Source organism: Anopheles gambiae, chromosome 2 (assembly GCF_943734735.2).
Source record: "Anopheles gambiae chromosome 2, idAnoGambNW_F1_1, whole genome shotgun sequence".
In the NCBI taxonomy this organism is placed as follows: Eukaryota; Metazoa; Arthropoda; class Insecta; order Diptera; family Culicidae; genus Anopheles; species Anopheles gambiae.
This window is the reverse complement of record NC_064601.1, coordinates 36,182,529-36,200,459: the sequence shown is the minus strand read 5'-3', so window position 1 is coordinate 36,200,459 and position 17,931 is coordinate 36,182,529. Positions and strand designations below refer to the sequence as shown.

The 17,931-nt window shown below is 42.2% G+C and overlaps 1 protein-coding gene across 4 annotated transcripts in view; it reads left to right on the top strand.

The window, feature by feature from the left end:
• Positions 1 to 14,977, top strand: part of LOC4577011 (KH domain-containing, RNA-binding, signal transduction-associated protein 2) — a 42,751-nt gene extending 27,774 nt beyond the window's left edge. The window contains exons 6-12 of one of the 4 annotated variants that reach the window (XM_061645195.1): positions 6,911 to 6,974; positions 7,072 to 7,418; positions 7,502 to 7,718; positions 8,268 to 8,369; positions 8,829 to 8,961; positions 9,811 to 9,972; positions 11,569 to 14,977. In XM_061645195.1, the coding sequence (XP_061501179.1) occupies positions 6,911 to 6,974; positions 7,072 to 7,418; positions 7,502 to 7,718; positions 8,268 to 8,369; positions 8,829 to 8,961; positions 9,811 to 9,919 (972 nt within the window). In that variant the 3' untranslated portion in view covers positions 9,920 to 9,972; positions 11,569 to 14,977. Of the gene's footprint in view, positions 1 to 6,910; positions 6,975 to 7,071; positions 7,419 to 7,501; positions 7,719 to 8,267; positions 8,370 to 8,828; positions 8,962 to 9,810; positions 9,983 to 10,158; positions 10,297 to 11,568 lie in introns of those variants that run through there. The other 3 variants (XM_061645196.1, XM_061645197.1, XM_061645198.1) reach the window with 3 other exon arrangements.
• The last annotated feature ends 2,954 nt before the right edge of the window (positions 14,978 to 17,931 follow it).

Genomic DNA, 17,931 nt, shown 5'->3' with positions numbered 1-17,931 from the left:
AACATCTCAACCTACCCCGACCGACAGCTGCGGAATCACAGTCATTAGCTCGGAGTTAATTAATTTGGTCATAAATTCATCATCAACGGTTTTCCGAAGATAACAACACCTGTGTGCGTGCGTAGAGCGTGTTGTCGTGTAGGCAGATGGCAGTCGGTTCAGAAATCGATATGAAAATGATAAAAATGGTAAACAACGGCCACGAAGCTTGTTGCTTACCGGTCGAAAGCAGAATTGTTTAAAGAAAGTGTCTGATAAAGCGTAACAGAAAGGCGAAACACCGACGCGGAGAGGTGAAAAGGTGCGGACTCGCTGTCAAAGTTGAGCCGTCTCGGGCAAACTCCCGAGTCACGGTCAAAGGAGCAAGTCATAAAGCTCCGTAGCTGAATGCCGTCCCATTCCCTGCGGGATAGCTGGGACCCCCATGAGGAGAGTGTGGTGGAGTTCCATGGAAACCGTGTCCATGAGGTGATGGATGCATGTTGCTACCGCTAATAAAACGGTTCAGGTGGTTTGATAAATGGCTTCCCCGGCCAAGTCGACGGCAGGGATGCCGTTCGACCTGGGGCAGTCAGGACAATGGACTGGACTGCTCTAGCTGCCTGGTGTACTGTGGAGCCGAAAGTTGAAAGCGACTAATCGGAAGCGCCAGCTACACCATCGTCGTCTTTATCGCTTAGCATCTTAACAGCTATCCCGCTTCGGCGTACAGGTTACGAAGATTGCCATAGCAGTCGTACACTGGAGCGTTACACCGTGAGCGCCTTGGCTCAAGCATAATCGCGAAACCCACACAAAGACGAATCAAGATGTCATTTTTCATCCGCAAGCTGCGTGCCACCCCTGTGGCTGACTAAATCGAAGTTAAGTACCTTGGGTGGTACTTAAAATGCTACCCACAAAGTGATGATGAATGGTAGGCCTCGATATAATTTGCTTTATTTTTTTTTTAGCCGGTTGGTAAGAGCAAGTAGGTGCAACGAACCTGAGCAGTATAAATGAATTAAGAGATCCAATGTGTTCGGAGAGGAATCAGCTCTGACGATTCTGGAACAAAGCATTCGTCGAAATGATTTAATGTCTCTTGCTGACTATAGTTGTGAAAGTATCAAGCAAGGAAGCGATCCGTTCAATGTAAACTTAAAGTAAATGGGCCCATTAACGCTGCCACAGAAGCGCACATATTTGCGCTGCCGTAATTCGCTGCTCATTGAAACACAAATTACGTGCGGCATTTAAAATGTAGATTTGCTTATTGCCCATGGAAATGGCAAGTGCTGGCACCCGATTTGCATTATCGAGAGGCTGCAACACGGCTGCGGATCAACTGTGCGCTACTCAAGGACGATCCCTCGATTGGAAAGGTTGATGAAAGACAAACCAATGCTACCGCTAGCGGATTGGTTTCGCTCCCGCCAGCTACTTTGCAATTCGGCACGAACACCACGGAACGGAAGCGTCAGCAGATCAACGCAAACGGAATGAGCTTCGAAAATGAGGTGAGCTATACTTCCTCTTCCTTGCTCGAGCTCCAGTGGAAGCGAACCGTACCGTGGCGGCAACCGGTAGCAGACCCCGAGCGCGCTGTGGAAAGTGTCCTTGAGGAAAGCTTCGCCAATTGATGAACTTCAAGACGGAAGTGTTGGCAGTCCTGGGACGGTAAACTATGGCACGCTTGGACGGGCACGCCTGCCTTGCAAGCTGCCTGCACGTGACATTCGAATGTGCGAACGTGCCGAAATGCTTAAAGTTGTTGCTTTGCGGGGCAATCGATTGGTCGCCTCCGTTCGCCGTTGTCGAAACGGCGGTGTGATTGAAGAACTTCCTCGTCGATGTTTGTGCTTTTGTGCTGCCGGAGCGACCGGAATAAAGGAAACGGGTCCGGGCGTTCGTGACCGTACGCCGTAAGACAGAGTTTACTTTCCGATCAAGATGAGCGTCGATTGGTGGAGTGCCGATTTATCGCAAAAATCCAATTCCAAGACGCTCGCTCCCTTGCCCGATCGAGTATCGCATCCGGCTGGCAGAAACGGGAACACTTGGATAGGTACCACACAAATATTGTACCCCGTGCCAGCGTTGCCTGCTCGTTGTGCCCGTCACCGCCTGACGCTTCTTCTTCTACTGTCAGCTGCACGAGCAGGGAACGAAACGAAATCCGAACGTGCAGATATTATATTAATTCTTGCGCTCCCTCTAGTTCTGTATGTCACTCTGCCCGAGAACGTGGATGGCTTTATCTACTTACGAAATCGCTTCTTAAATTGCATTTTTGGAGTTTCCATACTTGCTACTCCACTCGAGAACCATTCATCCTACCGGTCGAGGGAAGTGCTCTGTAATTTGCAAGAAAAATGATATTGCACTCATCTCGTGAAAACAATTGCAGCTCATTCTGGTTAGCTGATGGATTTGAAATGTTACAGGGTGGTGATGTTTGGGCATTAATTTTCAATTTTCAAGAAAGAACTTTTGTGTCATTGTTTTAAACTTTAAGTATGATTTGATTAGATCCGTCAGTGACCATCTTATCGCTATAAATTATGTGATATGTGCAGAGTATTAACCGAAAACTCTTCTATCTACTGTTAAGCTAAGCTGTTAATCTACTGTTGTTTTAAATGACATGTAACATAAGTTTGACTATTTTTTGTACTTTAAAACTGACATTTTCTATCTCAGAATCCTTCTGGGCAATCTAGTTGTGTTGGTGAGAAAACGTTCTAAAATATGAGTTTTGTTATGATTCATCGATTTTTACTCAAAATTTTACTGACTTTTTCATAAATATTGGCTATAGTAAATGTGGATGTACTAGTAAATGTAGCCGAAATTTGTATTTGTAATGTGCATTTGGTCTATAAAACTATTGTGTTAACCAGGACGGGTAAACTTATTTGCATTGGTCAAGAAGCTAGGGGGCTAAGATTCCCCACCGTACGTTTATCTTCATCATCGTGCGCTACCAGTCAGCAACCATTATCCAAAGAGCGTTGTTCCCTTGCCTGTCTAACGAAATATAGCGGTTGAATCCGTTTTCAGCCAATAGAGCACACTTAGCCATTGTAATGGAGCGGTAAAGTGGCTGCGCGTTGGTATACAGCTTTGTTCCACGGCAAGTTTTGCCGCTTTTCAAGTTTGCTAATCCTGCCCGAATGCTCCTTCTCTGCCCGTGCCGCTCACTGTTGGCAAACGGTGGCAAACAAAGTTCGCCGCAAACGAGAAGACGTACATGCCGCCGGGCTTCGTAGCTCGTTAATTAAACAGTTCTATGGGCGCGGCCAGAATGGGTTTGATTTGGTGCGGCTTCCAGCGTAACACATTTTCGGTAGCCGGGCTGCTCCCAAGTCGTTTGATGTTGACGAAACATTCAAGCAGCAACCATCGGGAATGGCACTTCGAGACGACCATAGAAGTTTCAAGCCATGCCAAGGAGCAGTTTGGAACATCAAATTACGCTGTAACTGGCAGCTATTTTGGACGAGCTACGCTATCCGTTTACTCGTCTTGTTGGATAATCGGATAGTGCACTTCAATGGAAAGAATTAATTATGCATCACAATCCAGCAATGCAACGTTAGCACGGTAGAAATTCATCGTATTTTTGAGGGAGCTTGAGGTTGTAACTGTTTAACACTCTAATTGCAAATTTGTATCATTTTCTTGTATCGTTTATCTTAAAGCTGCACCTACGAACCATACCGTGCCAGGAGTGAACAAAATGTCAGGAGTGAACAAAATAAAAGAAAACACGGCGGGGCATGAAAATAGCATGCCTGCCCCAAATATATCTTACGAATTGCTTCTTAATGCTCCATTAGCCGTAGAAGCGGTGGATGATCAGCGTCAATAATCATCTACACATCGTTGTGTGCAAAACTTTTCCTAGACCCGCGCTGGGGGAAGCCTTGTGCCTCTGGGCATGATTTTCTTCGCAATTACTTACCCATGCTCTCTACCGGTACGCTAAGCTTCCATGGGCGTAATCGTTTGCCGGTGAAACTTTTCAATCCACTGCGCTAAGCCGCACACGTTTTTGGGGGTCGTATTAGGGAGGCGAAGGCGGCCTGTAAAAGCTTGAGATCAATCTCACGCATTACGATGGTGGCGTAAATATTAGAAGCTACGTGCCTTTGATCAGGCAATGACTTTACACGGTAAGGGGTGGATTATTCCTCATTTGTATCACCAATCAAAGACATTGTATTGAAATGCTTCTGTGGTTGAGCGTCGAAAACCTGATCACCATGGCAAGGAAATCTGTACATTTTGAAAATACATCCTTGTTTAGCTTAAAATCAAGCATTTATGTTCAAACGTTGCTCCATGTTTTACAATGCATTTTTTACGTATAGCTTTACGTTTGGCTTTTAAAACTTAACAACCTCTAGCTAACATACGTTTGCTCGAATTCTGTGAAAAATATTCCCCTATATTTGACGTGACTCGTAACACCTTTCGATTGCTTCCAGAAGCTAATAGTTGCAGTTTGATTCGAAGGTTCGCGCTCGAGACTTCCGCCACTAATCGGATTATGCTACGGCTGAGAGAGGATTTTAAAATCACTTTCTTAGTTTCTTTAAGTGCTTCGGTCCGGTGGGACCATACTCTCCTGTCCAGCAGCGTTCGTGATAGTCCGGATGCAGTAGGTGAAAGCAATGTTGCAGAAAAAAGGGTTGACTGACTCAAGAGCTAAGCGTTCCTTGCGCTAAACGGGAGGAACAGTTTAAACTGTCAGCATTATAATCCGTTTATAACAAGTGAACGGATTTCGGAATGTTTAATTTGAAGCGAATGTAGTAAGTTGAGTGGAGCAATGTTCTTGCAGAAGTAATCGCATTTTTTTGCTTGACATTGTGGTAGCAAAACGTTTTTATTCAGCAGGATTGTAAGTCGCTATTTACTGCTTAATGTAAGAATCTGTATAAAATTGAATTATTGTATATAATACTTTGTAGTTTCAATGTTGTATGTAGCATTATAGGAAACAATTGAAAATTGGATCAAAATAATGAAAAATTTCAATACTACAAACAAAAAACTAGTACATCTATTCAGAATCAAGGATTAGTATTGGTTATTACATTACAACAAATTTACAAGAAGAAAGAATCATAAAAAAACATCGATCCAAGTTCCAATCACTTTTATTGTTACCGTGATATGCATTTCAAGGGATTAAAAATGACAACAATGAAGAGAAATGGGTCCTGTAGCGTGCATATAGACGACATGGTTCGTTACTTTTGCATGTTTTATCGTCTTCTCGGCACACCAGGAAACGTATCAGCTATCTTTACGCTGATACTTCAAACTCAATGTATCACCTCCTGCGTTCATCTTCAAAGACATACCTTCGCGGGGGTCACACAAACAATACACATTTGATGTACATAGATCCCACCGCAATAAACGGAAACATTATTCGTGGTTTGCTGTAACATGAATACATCTTCTCAAAAATTCCAAAACATTTACAAACGACTAGCATAAAGTGTAACGATAGTGCTGCACACAAGCAATGTGTCATCCTTTTGTGCACGCATACGTCACCGATTTTAATGTAAATGTTCCAATCCTTTTTTATTGCGCACTCCGCACCAACCTATAAAAGCAGTTTCGAATGTAATTCGCGCACAGCAATTGCTCGTAGCTGTCGAGCGTACAGATAACACTAGGCCACGGACGAACGCACGATGGTTGATGGTGACAGTACACCGCATAGCAAAGGACAATCGGTTGTAGCGTGCCTCGCCTACACAATCCGTTGATAAATGAAGAAAGGATGCAGAGTGCAACAGAAGCGACCACGCAAAAAGCACGTGCACGTATCGTGCAGTGCAGACACTACACATACACACATCCACCCACTGACGTTAGACGCTGAAACTGGCCTCCAACTCAAAGGTAATGGTTTCAACTTGTCACAAAAACTGGCACAATTCATTTGCATATTTTATAGAAATATGCCATAGTAATGGTATATGCTTTACCGGGACTCGCGGACTGCTCCCGAGTGCTACTCTGCTGTAAGTGCAACCAAACGGAATGGGTGAGAATAGAACGGCAATAAACACACACACACCCATGCACACACAAGAAAAAACAACCCTGGAATCGTTCAAGCACACTCCCTTTCTTTCGAAGTGTTTTGTGACATTTGCATGATGATATGCTCCATCCAGGCGGGGAAGCAAAACGGCAAAAGCGTGCACTAGCGATGTTTTATGCAACCCTACAAGCTTGGTGAATGTTGAGAGCAGCAACAAAACAGCGGATCTTCATAGTGCTTGAGACTGTGTTTGCAAATATGTGTCAGTGCCCTATGCATTTGTGCTGAATTACGCTTTCTTGGTAGCGCGCTTTTGTGTGAAGGTGTCACTAGCTGAATGTTTTCTTTATCGCCCAAACCAGAGAAGTGAAAAATGAATGCTAATAAGACAAATGCTTTTTGATGATGCACTGCTTAAGCATCATTTTAAAAAACATCGTATGAAGTGAAGTGAAGTTAGCTTGAACAGATTTAGTGCAGTAGTAGTAGATCCGTTAAAAATAGAAGAAAAAAACTGATTAGCTGGTAATAATCATTGTAGAATATGCAAAAATAAGACGCACAAAGTAACTAAAATGTTTTAAAGAATGTATGCAATTATTTGAATGCATTGCAGCATTCAGAGCAACAAGGCTTCTTTTAAAAGATACTCTTCAAACCTTGTGGTATTGACACTGCTATATATAATGCTATATTCGTGGTTAAATGCAATTACAGAGATATTAAAAACATACATTTTATAAGGCTTTGAAAGCACAAATGCTATCTCGGCGTGTAATCAACATGAATTATTTCTAGAATCATTTTAATAACCAATCCTTTATTTAAACCTGCTTGCCCCTTCTCTCTTCCTTTCAGGACTACCACGATGACATACGACAGGAGCAAATGTGGGAAATGCAGGCATTAAATTCACAAAACGGTATGCATCGGTCTATCGGTCCGGGTACCCGGGCTCGTTATCATAATAACCTGATTATATGGAAATCTTTTCCCCCTTTCTCTCACCGCACCGACAGCAACCTGTAATCTAGGCTCAGCGCACGATAACACACTCAACGGAGGCAATGGGCTCACCACCAACGGCATGAGCATTAGCAGCAGCGGAAGCAGCTGCAGCACCGGAAGCACCGGAAGCACCACGAACGGAACCATGCCAACGAACGGTGGTCCGCTCAGCAATGGGACGGGGCTGAACGGTGTGGTCAGTGCTGCCCAGGTCGTCCCGAACGGTGTGGCCGGGCTGGGAACCGGAACTAATCCCTCGGCGTCGGTCCCGGGCGTTGGTTCTGAGCTAAGCACAAACGGCAGCACGCAACCATCGTCCGTCGTGTCGGAACTGCAGCATGTGACGAGCTCGCTGACGGTGAGTAACATCATACGTCGATGCTCCCCGGGCGGATGCCTCATGTAGCTCATTTGTGTGAATGTGTGGCCCTTTTCTTACAGCACCACCAACACCACCATAGTCAGCAGCAGCAGCAGCAGCAGCAGCACTCACAACAGCAGCAACAGCATCAGTCTCAGCACCATCAGCAGCAACAGCAACAACAACAGCAGCAACACCAACAATCGCAGAACCAGTTCCTGTCGAACGATCCGGACATAGGCAGCCTCTTGCAACCGATGGACGTGAACATGGCGTCTGCGAATCATTTTGTGAATTGTAAGCACTCCAATGTGGGCCCACAGCTGTAGGGTAGCGTTGTTAAGCAGTCAAGGATGGGATTTATCGCGTGTTTGATCACGCAACTTGATGGTAGAAAGTGCATGCCTTTTTTCATACGTGATTTTGAGAGAGAGGGTGTATGAAAAAATGCTGTAAAATACGAACAGGTATTTCGTTCAAACTGTCTTTAGTGCACAGCATCTCTGCAAGCATTTTCCCGCACAGCAAAAAGGTAAAAAAAGGAAACAAAAGAACCAACACGTGCCAGCTAGTAGCAAAATCCTGACAGTAATTAATGTTCGTAAAAGTTGTACCAAAGGCCACCACACTAAGCCCATCTGCGGCAACGTTTAGCAGCAAAGTTTGTTAGCGTTGGCTCCTTTTTTTTACGCGTCAACCCCCGAGTGCCAGTAATGTATCTTTAAGCAGCCCACCATCCCTACCCCCGTTGTAACACATCTGTAGGGGGGAGGGACGCCATGCAGGGCGTTTTTTTTTTCGTTCATCCTCCTCGCTTTTTACCAATTAAACTTTTCCTCCCCACAGCCATACCTACGAGTGACCTGGAAGCGCAAACGTTGGCGTTCGTCGAATCGGCCAATGCATTCCTGCATCCGGCATTGCGCGGCGTGAAAGCGGTTAGCTTAGGTAAGTTTTTCAATAGCACACACATACATACCCACGTTTACACACATACGCGGACACTGCACTGTTGGAGGTGCAAAAAGCAGAGAAAATAATAAAAAAAAACTTGAAAAACGGCAAGTCTTTCCGGGGAGATGAAGGTGCTGGAAAAAAATCCTGAAATTTCCCAACTGACCCTTTTCATTGTTCGGTGGTTGGGCTGCCAAGCGAACGGGGAAGTGAAGGGGTGAAGTTTCCCGCTGGCGCACCGTTTAATTTTGCGCCCAGCTAAAAACACACACACCGCGTCCAAGAGTGATGGTGTTTCCGTCGCCATCGTTATCTCGATTCCTATTACAATCTTCCTGGTGGGAGGGAAAACTGGGAAATAAAACCTAACGCAAAACAAAACAAAACAAACTCATTCACATGTGCTCTGTTTTTCTTGTGCTTTTTCACCGCCCCTCTTCACACGCGCTGCAGCACGCAAGCGACCCCTGCTGGGTGGACCCCGGTCGACCATGAACCCCACCAAGCGCACCGTGATGACGCTGATTGCACGTGCACGCACCGCCCAGGCCCTGCACGGTTCCCGGACGGCTCAACCGATCGGCGAGTAAGTTTCAAACCCGGTTCCGCGTTTCATTGCCTCCCCGCATTCAATGCAACCTTTCCCGGTTCGTCCTGCCGACCTTCTTGTAAAGTATTTCCGCTTTTAGTTTTCCCTTCCGCTTTGGTAGCTTTGTTGTTTTTTCTTCTTTTCTTCCCTTTTGCCTGCTGCTGTTTGGTTTACATCTATTATGGTTGATTTTTCCGCACTGGACATAGCGTGATGGTGGATTTTTCGCGCACTGCTTGCAGAATTATACTGCACGACTGTGAATGTGTGCATGAGTGTTAGTACGTGTATGTATGTATGTGTGTGTGTGTGCTTTATCTATTGTTTCGGGGTTTGTTTTTGCACCGCTTTCCGCTGTTCGGATTCTAGCAGAACAAAAGAGCGGGAAAAAGCCAATCCCACCGTGCACTAATTATTCACATGAGCAAATTGGAAGTGGGCTTACGGGTAGCGAGCCGGCATGGTGGTCTTCGTCGGCAGCGACAGGGTAGGGGATTATGTTTTGAAAATGAAAAATTGTACACCTGTACCTAGGGAGTAGTCTTTTATTATTTTGGTTAGTTTTTTTTTTTTTTTTTTTGGTTCGATTCGCCATTTGTGTTTTGTTTAGTATTTTCTCGCTCGTGATGAGTTTGCTAGCGCGGTATTGCAATTTGCATGCGAAGGCGAAGGAAGGAAGCACATTAATTGCGCTAGCATGGCATCCTGCTTGCCTTTCGCCGTTTTACGTTCACCTGCACCACCTGATGTTAAGTCGTCCCGCCCGTCCGTGCCATCAAAGAGCCTCCACTACACTGGCCGAGCACTAACCCTCCCTCATGTGGTACTACCATCCTCTCTACGCAGACCGATACAGGTGATCACTTCGCCGCTAATTCTACAACCGCCGTTGGATTTGCTGCAGCCCAATGCAGGCGCGGGCATGGCCAAAGAAAACATTCTGCAGGGCGCATAAACTGCGCAGGCGCAGGCCGACTCTCACACCGCTGACAAGGCATCAAAGCAAAGGTGTGTGCGCGTAAGTGTGTGCGTGTTGTGAGTGTTGTGTGAGTGTTTAAAAACAATCTTGTGAGTGTGTTGTGTTTCTTAAATTATTAAGCACCTTGTTGCACGAGATGTTGAACGTGTGTTTACGTTTGTGTTGCATTTCAATGTTCAATGACAATTTACTTTGATTTTTAACTTGTTGTGAAGCGTCTAAAATTGCAAGGATTTGGGCCTCATCAATCAATGAACAGCCATACCCGTTACCCGAAAGCTTTTACCTGTGGATGATTTTTCATCACAAAAACAGTCGGAATCTTTTTATTTCATTGTACCTTTTCAGAAAAGGTAAGTTCAAGCCGTAGTGATGCATTGGACGTAATGTTCAGGTCCTTTTTGAGATCTAATAATCGGTATAAATTAAAATTGAATGCCATGGACTATTTCATTCATATGAGCTTTTTTTCTTACAAAAATAAAAAGAAGAATGAAAAAGCTATTGCTCGTTTTTCACAAATATTTATAGCAACTGAAGCGTTCCGTTGTTAGAATATCCTATTGAGGTTTAGTTGCTATTCTTCACAACAATACGAATATGGCTTGAATCATTACATAAACAATCTTCAGTTTGCATTCCAAATGCATAGATTAACCAGTTTAAACCTGAAAAATCTTAACGGTCTCATTTGATGTTGAAAGTGTATGAAATATATTAACTTCAAATTGCACATCGCCTGCATTAGTTTGAAAGATTGATCGTAAAAATAGAAAGAAATAATGCACTTATAATTCAAGTTATAAATTTCATTCCACCTTGCAAAAAATCAATCATTTAGTAGAAGATTAAAAACGTACCCATATACAGCATGTGACAGCATTTCTTTTATTATTTATTGTTTTAAAAGAACTGACTCATCAACAAAATAAATAAATGCAACATTCTTTCAAACAAATAAAATATCATCTCAGCCGAATCTCGTAAATAAAATATTGTCTGCCATATGGTGCGAGTGTATTCTTATCTGTTACCAGTGACGTTTACATTGAATGACACGAAAAAAAAATCTCATCTCGTTTTACAATAGTCAGCAGCGTATGCATACCAACAAATCAATTGCTCGACGTATGAATTTTCAAGACAGTCACGTGGCACTGCAGACAGATGAGCTCTTTTAGAGCTGACAAATCAGAAGCGCACGTGCCGTGCTTGACGTTGCGTCAGGTTTCGTGTATGTGCAGGAATGCTTCAAACCGATCGATTGCAACCATTGGGTAGAACGAGCGTACACAATTTCCTAACGAGCGTGATTTAAACTTCGATTCAATTTGTTACGCATTTGGTAATATTGAGATTTGTTCGAAGTGTTATAGATTTGCCTAAACAAACCTAAGATCGTGGCTATTGAAGGACGACATCTAAATCAATAGTTTAAAAATGTATGTGTGTATGTGAATGTGTATGTGATTGTGTTTGCGTGCATTTGTTTTGTGCAATTATTTGCTATTATTTTAAGTTGTTTCTCATTGAATTGAAAAAAAAAACACATTTTCATTTTTAAGACATTTTCAACGCATATTATATCTTCTCTCTTGCTTTATTGTGCTTTCTTTACTTTACAGTTTCTACTAATCATTGTCCTAGTCACAATGCCACTGGCATCATTAAAACACAGCAACACACCCAGGAATACCACAAACCATTGCCACCATCCAGGAATACATGTACCAGATCGACGACACAGCGGTTTCACATTGCGAATACACAAATTACATGAAATAACAAAGCCGTAAGTAAAGCATTATATTTAAACAAAAGAACCCAAAGCCATACAAAGACGCGAGTTAAACGGCTATTATGTTAAGTTTTCAAAGTGACATTATATCATGCAATATCAGTTGACCAAGGACATTCAACGTGTGAAAAATAGTTGAGACAACCAATGAATGCACATCGGCAACCCTCCCTAAACTCAAAGCACACACTGCACCGAGTTCACTACTGATTTATACAACGAGAACCAAAAGCAAGCATAGCAACTAAGCTTTACTGAACGATATGATGATGATGATGATGTCCCAGAAATGTAAATTTTAAACATATTAACACACAAAACATTGCATGGATGCCGCTTTCCCCACTGGATACGTCTCGAGTGATACTCATATATTTATACATTTTGTTGTACATATTGTTCGTTACAATGATAAAGTTATCGCTCCCCCCATACTACCAGCTCGTTGAACACGTTTTGTATGACTTAGAACAAGTTTTGTATGACATATTTTAAACACTTAACATGGATTTGCATTTAAACGAATAAAACATAAAGCATGCGCCTGTTCGGCATTAATGGCAAAGTTTTATGAATATAAAAGAAGGATCGAAGTAAATAATTTTTAATGATGTAGTAGCAAAACACTAGAGGCTAGCAAATTAATGGCCGTCATCGTACAAACAAAACATATTTAAAGAATTTTTTATGTATAACAAGTTTAGCTAATTTATCGCTCGCAATCGTATTTATTGAGTACTATTCTATTCTATTCCTTTTTAAAATAAATTAAAATTGGAGTTTGGATTATTTTAATACACGTTGTGTCTGTTCTCAATTAAAGATACTCTATTGACAGGAAAACCCCACCTATTCCACCCATATACAGAACAATCTCTCTTTTGTCTAACTTTTTTAAAGGTTAATTAATAGCTATTTTTAAATCGAACATACAATCCAAATAAATTTCCAAATTACTACTATTAAATCGGATTGATAACTTTTACCAAAACTTTAAATCAACTTTTCATTTTCCGGTTTAACTACCTATCTGATAAAACAAAATTAATCAGATAAAACACATATTAATATGAGTGTTTTAAATAGAAATGAAATATTAGGTTATTAACCTTTAATAACGTGCTCCACGTATCATCTTAAAATGTGTTTGAAAAATAGATTTGTTTTAAATTATTATTCCACAATTGAAATAGAGTTTCAAGCAAAAATACTAATTTCATTCACGAGTTAAAGAGATTTTATTTATCATTCTTACAGTACACACTCCCGTACACTGTCGGTTTATCGATAAGGTCAAGTTAGTATTTACAAGAACAACAACAAAAAACACGAATACCAAGACCTGTAACAAAAACAATAGATCACGAAACTCGCTTTGCCAAAAAAAAAAAAATAACAACAAAAAACAAAACATCTTAACATCGTGTGCCATTGATTAACACAAACACTCTAAACAACAAAACAAAAAATGAATCACTAGAAAGCTTGCATAATTGACACCCGTTTGAACGACACCTTATAAAGAACACTAAGATAAAAATGAAAATAACTTTAACTGAAATGTCCCTCTAAAACATATGTGTATATGTGTGTGTGTTATCGATGGAACTGTCGTAGTAGTAAACTAACTAAAAAACGCAACCAAATTACATGCATGCCTGTCGTTTAAAATCTGTCTCGAATAAATTCAACTCTGGTGAAATTAAAACTGTGTAGCGTATAGGCAAGAGTAACATTTCTGCCCTCCGTGGCTAGCTAATTAAGTGAATGCGTAGTCTAACTGAAAACATGCAAACATGTGTCGTGCGATTAAATTTTAAACACTACCTAGGCGGGCAGTTTACAGTAACGAACTACTAAATAAATCTCTCAATGTCGCAACAATAAACCAAAGAACAAATTAAATTATTGAACCTCATGATGATTATAACACGCCGGAAAAGGGTCATTGATAATGGTCATGACTTACAGTATGGCACCAAAGCATACTCAGCTGAACGAAGCGTAACATAAGGCAATACTTAAATGGAAAGGCCCAAAAACCAGGACAAACGCACCGGTAAATCGTAACAACCAACACTAAACGATGCATCTAAATGCTAAATAACTCAACATTTCCGATCGCAAAACTTTAAACTAGTCGCGTAAATATTTAAATTTAAATGTCAATTATCGTTAAGCAAACCATGCAAACCTGTGTCCTGTAAACATCACTCTATGCAACGATTTGCACGCGTGAGGAGTAATTTAAAATAAATAAAAAAACAACATACACTTATCCAAATGACCACAGCGTACGGGAAAGAGCAAAACAGATCTAGTGGATGCACTTTTAATACCTTGACATGCACAGTTAAATTTGAAATTTTAGCCTCCAGCTCTAATGCAGGTTAAAATGCAGCACCAGAGCAAACAAAAGCGGTATAAATATAACATAAGTTGATCTTGCTTTACACAGCAAACCGGCCCACAAGGCAAAGCTAAGATAGCGAACCACACGATAAACTAGAACAACTCTTCATATGTATGTTTGTGTATGTGTACGTGTACGTGTAAGTGTACTACATGTAAGCATTAATAAACAAAGCAACATCCATTGCGACAAAGCAGGTCTGGGTGCTGCGTAAAACGGTAACGAGAAAGGCGCATAAAACAAAGGCTCCAGAACACTTCATTAAAATTTCCTATTTGGTGCAACAATGAGAACACAGTTTTGCTAAACGGTTTGAGATGATGATGATTAAAGAAACAATACACACAGCCAAAACCCGGTTCCAAATGGGACCGCACACGATGTTCCACGATGCTTCCCCACAGGTCTTCTCCATCGGATACGAAATGTCGATACAAATTTTGGAGCGTTTTATAGCGGGAAATGAGCGTGAATGGTAGAATTTCGTGTGTGGAAAGCATTCGAACAGCGTGAGAAAACTCAACGGTGAATCCAGTTTTAATTTAGTTTTAAAAGAATCACACAATTACACCGCTGAGTTTCGAAATCGAATAAAAGAAAGTCACGTATTCCCATCCCAAACTGCTTGTGATGGAGAAGCGGAACAGTTGAAACCGTGCATCGGTACATGATGTGATGGGAAGCGGTCAAGACGAAAAGAGAGGAAAGGACGTGAAACGCGCGCAAAAACAAATGTAAGCTTAAACCAATAATTACGATGGAAGTGAGTTTTTCCCAAAATAAATGAAGCACTTTCGAATGAGACAAGTAAGCAGCAACAGTACACCCGGTCGTGGACATTTTTTCTTTTATGTGTGAAACACCCCATTTCGTTTCGTAGCATCCGAAAGTTGTTGATTTTCCTTCACGCGTTGCTGTAGCTCACGCGTTTTCGCGGCACCCTTGTTGAGTTTGATTCATGCGAGAAAATTTATTAAATAAACACGAACGCATTGTGTGACAAATTCCATCGAATTAGCTTAAGCGATGCACGTCTTCCGATGGATTTTACACACAAACGGGCCGGTACCGAAGACGAACAAGACGGCTGCAAGAAAAAGATGCGTTCGGTGAATTAATTAGAGCTTCATCGTGCTCCACCCTTTCTGCCCGCGGCGCACATCTCTCCAGTGTGGATGAGTTAGTCAAATAACATTACCATCCTATGGCCTACCCGATCCATCGGTACGCGTGTATTCAATCAAAGCGATTGGCGCGCGTGCATACACACACACACACACAAACTCGCTGCTACACAGCATACTGCTGCGTCTGTGCACAGACATGTGCAAACAACGAGGGAAAATGAGGGCCGTAATTCCCACCAGATCGTCGCCGCAGGCCGTTCAACAGAAGTCGCCCTACACACAATCTTACCAACAAAGCAAATGAATGAAATTAAATTCATTGCTCACGCTTCCGCACACAGTCACACCGTACAGACAGGGCATCCAGGGGCCTGTTCTCCCGTTGCCCGACCACCCAGTACCCGGAAGCACTTTCCGTCGGAGTGGTACGCTTCCATTTTAAACCATTTTCTCAATACCTCGAATCGTGCCTGGAGCACGTTACAGCGTTTGTCACGCTTGTTGTTTCAACATTTATGCATTTCCATTTGAAAAATTGCAAAACATTACAGCAAGCTCCACGAGCACTCGCGTGTGCTGGCTGGCAGCGAATGCGTAATTTTTAATTCATTATAAATGAGGGGAACGGAATGAGAGTCTAGTGGGTGAAACTTTTTTAGCTTCGCTTCACTGTCCCGGAAGTGAAGTAGCGCAAGGAGTGGGACTCTCGTCTGAAGCATACGAAGCAGCGAAGGTTTGGCAGAGACTCGCGCGCACATTTGATGTCGGGAATGGATGGCTTCCAACGGTTTACCCGAGATGAATGCATATCATATTTGTTTGCTAATAAAATCCGTCACCGAAAAAGACGGAAAATTCTTCAATTTTTTTCTGCTAAAGGGAGACGGTGTACTTGAAGCGCGGGACTCACGCGCGAATGTTACGCGAGAGTGGATGGCAGTAAGAGGCGCAGAAAACAGGTAGCGGAAACGGTTGCCGAGAATCCTTTGAGGATTGAAGCTCATCGTTAGGAGCAGGCACACAGCGGAACGGAAATTGACTTAACAGTCTTGGGCACATTAAAACAAAGTGCCCTCTTCGCACAGTCACTGCTTTCATGCTCTGCCTTGGCGACACGCAGGGAAGGATGTGTTTTCCCAAACCACATCAACCCATACACACGCACACACATAGACTCACGTACACCCTCCGTTACATGGGGTAGGTTTGGTCGACGGTGCTCGGTTACTGCAACGAAAGCGCCGTCATCACTCGCCATCGTCACCGGAGCGCTTGTCATGTTTTGTTTACATTTTCATAACCTCATTTGAATAATTGTCAAATGCAATGCTCGACTGCCCTCATCAGAACCATCGCCGACCAATGTGGCACATGGCACGGAGGCAGAGCGCCCACGGTCGCCATCAAACCACACTATCCCGCTCACCTAAAGTGGGCGATGGTGGTGATAATGAATGCTTGTAGCGCTTGCCAACGAAAGTCAAATGCAGCCACGAACGTGAAACCGGACGGAAAGGTCAACTCGGTTTGCGTCTGCTGACGGAAACACTCTCAAGGAATTGCACTCCGGTCACCGTTTGTTTGCTCATTTGCGCCCGTGGCCGAAGCGTTCGATTGGAACAATCCTTAAGATTATGTTGATTATTCCCAAAACGCTGTCAAGATTCGATTGGTTTGAGTAAAATACATCGCTGAAGGTATAATCACAAAGTTTTTAGATATGCTACAGTTGTTGCTACAACGCAAATAATTTAAATGTCGGTTGATCAATTTCAAGGAAGTAATTTACGCCCTGATAGCAATTATTCCATTAACAGAGAGAAAACGATTAGTAACTTCGCCTTTGTTAATTATCTGTGGCGTTCATTACCAATGAAGAAGAAGCCATTTTTAAGATTATAAGAAACAATATCACAGTTTTTGATAGAGCAGCTAGCAGCCGGAGTGGCTTTCCCATCATTGGGCCGTTTTCTGTTTGAGGCCAACAGGTCAGTGGAACAATACTCATCATCCAGGCCGTATCCATTTGACAGTTATGGTCAGCCATATTGGATTTCATCATTTGTGTAAAAAAAAAAATCATTTTAAAATCATTTTGTTTTCTTTTTTCTGGTTGAAATGGGTTTTAACACTGAAAGTAACTTTAAAAATACCGATTCAAACATTGTTTTACCTTTCTTAACATACTATTTATTCAGCAAAAAAGCTTCAACTAAAAAAAAATGCATGAGTGAACCTGTTCAAGCCTGTGACGAATCGGTGTTTGTTTACATTTTTCTCAGGCTGAAAATATGAGGCTAATTATGCGTGTTGATTTGTATGGAGTTTGATACTAGGCGATTGAAATCTTGTCAACACTCCATACAAATCAACACGCATAATTAGCCTCATATTTTCAGCCTGGCTAGTATCGTAAAACCCACCATTATTATTGATCATAAATGATTATCGGGTAAGGTAAGTATATTTAGTGGCGGCCACCTAAAGTCTGACACCTCATATTTTCACTGTGGGATGTGCTGGACAGTTCCTTAGACCAATAATCGGATGAAAAAAAAATCTTCACTCATCTTTGAGGACACTTCAGCACTGTCCGTATGGAAAGTTGAATGCAGTTACTCGGTATCTAGAGGTTCTGATAAGTTTCTTC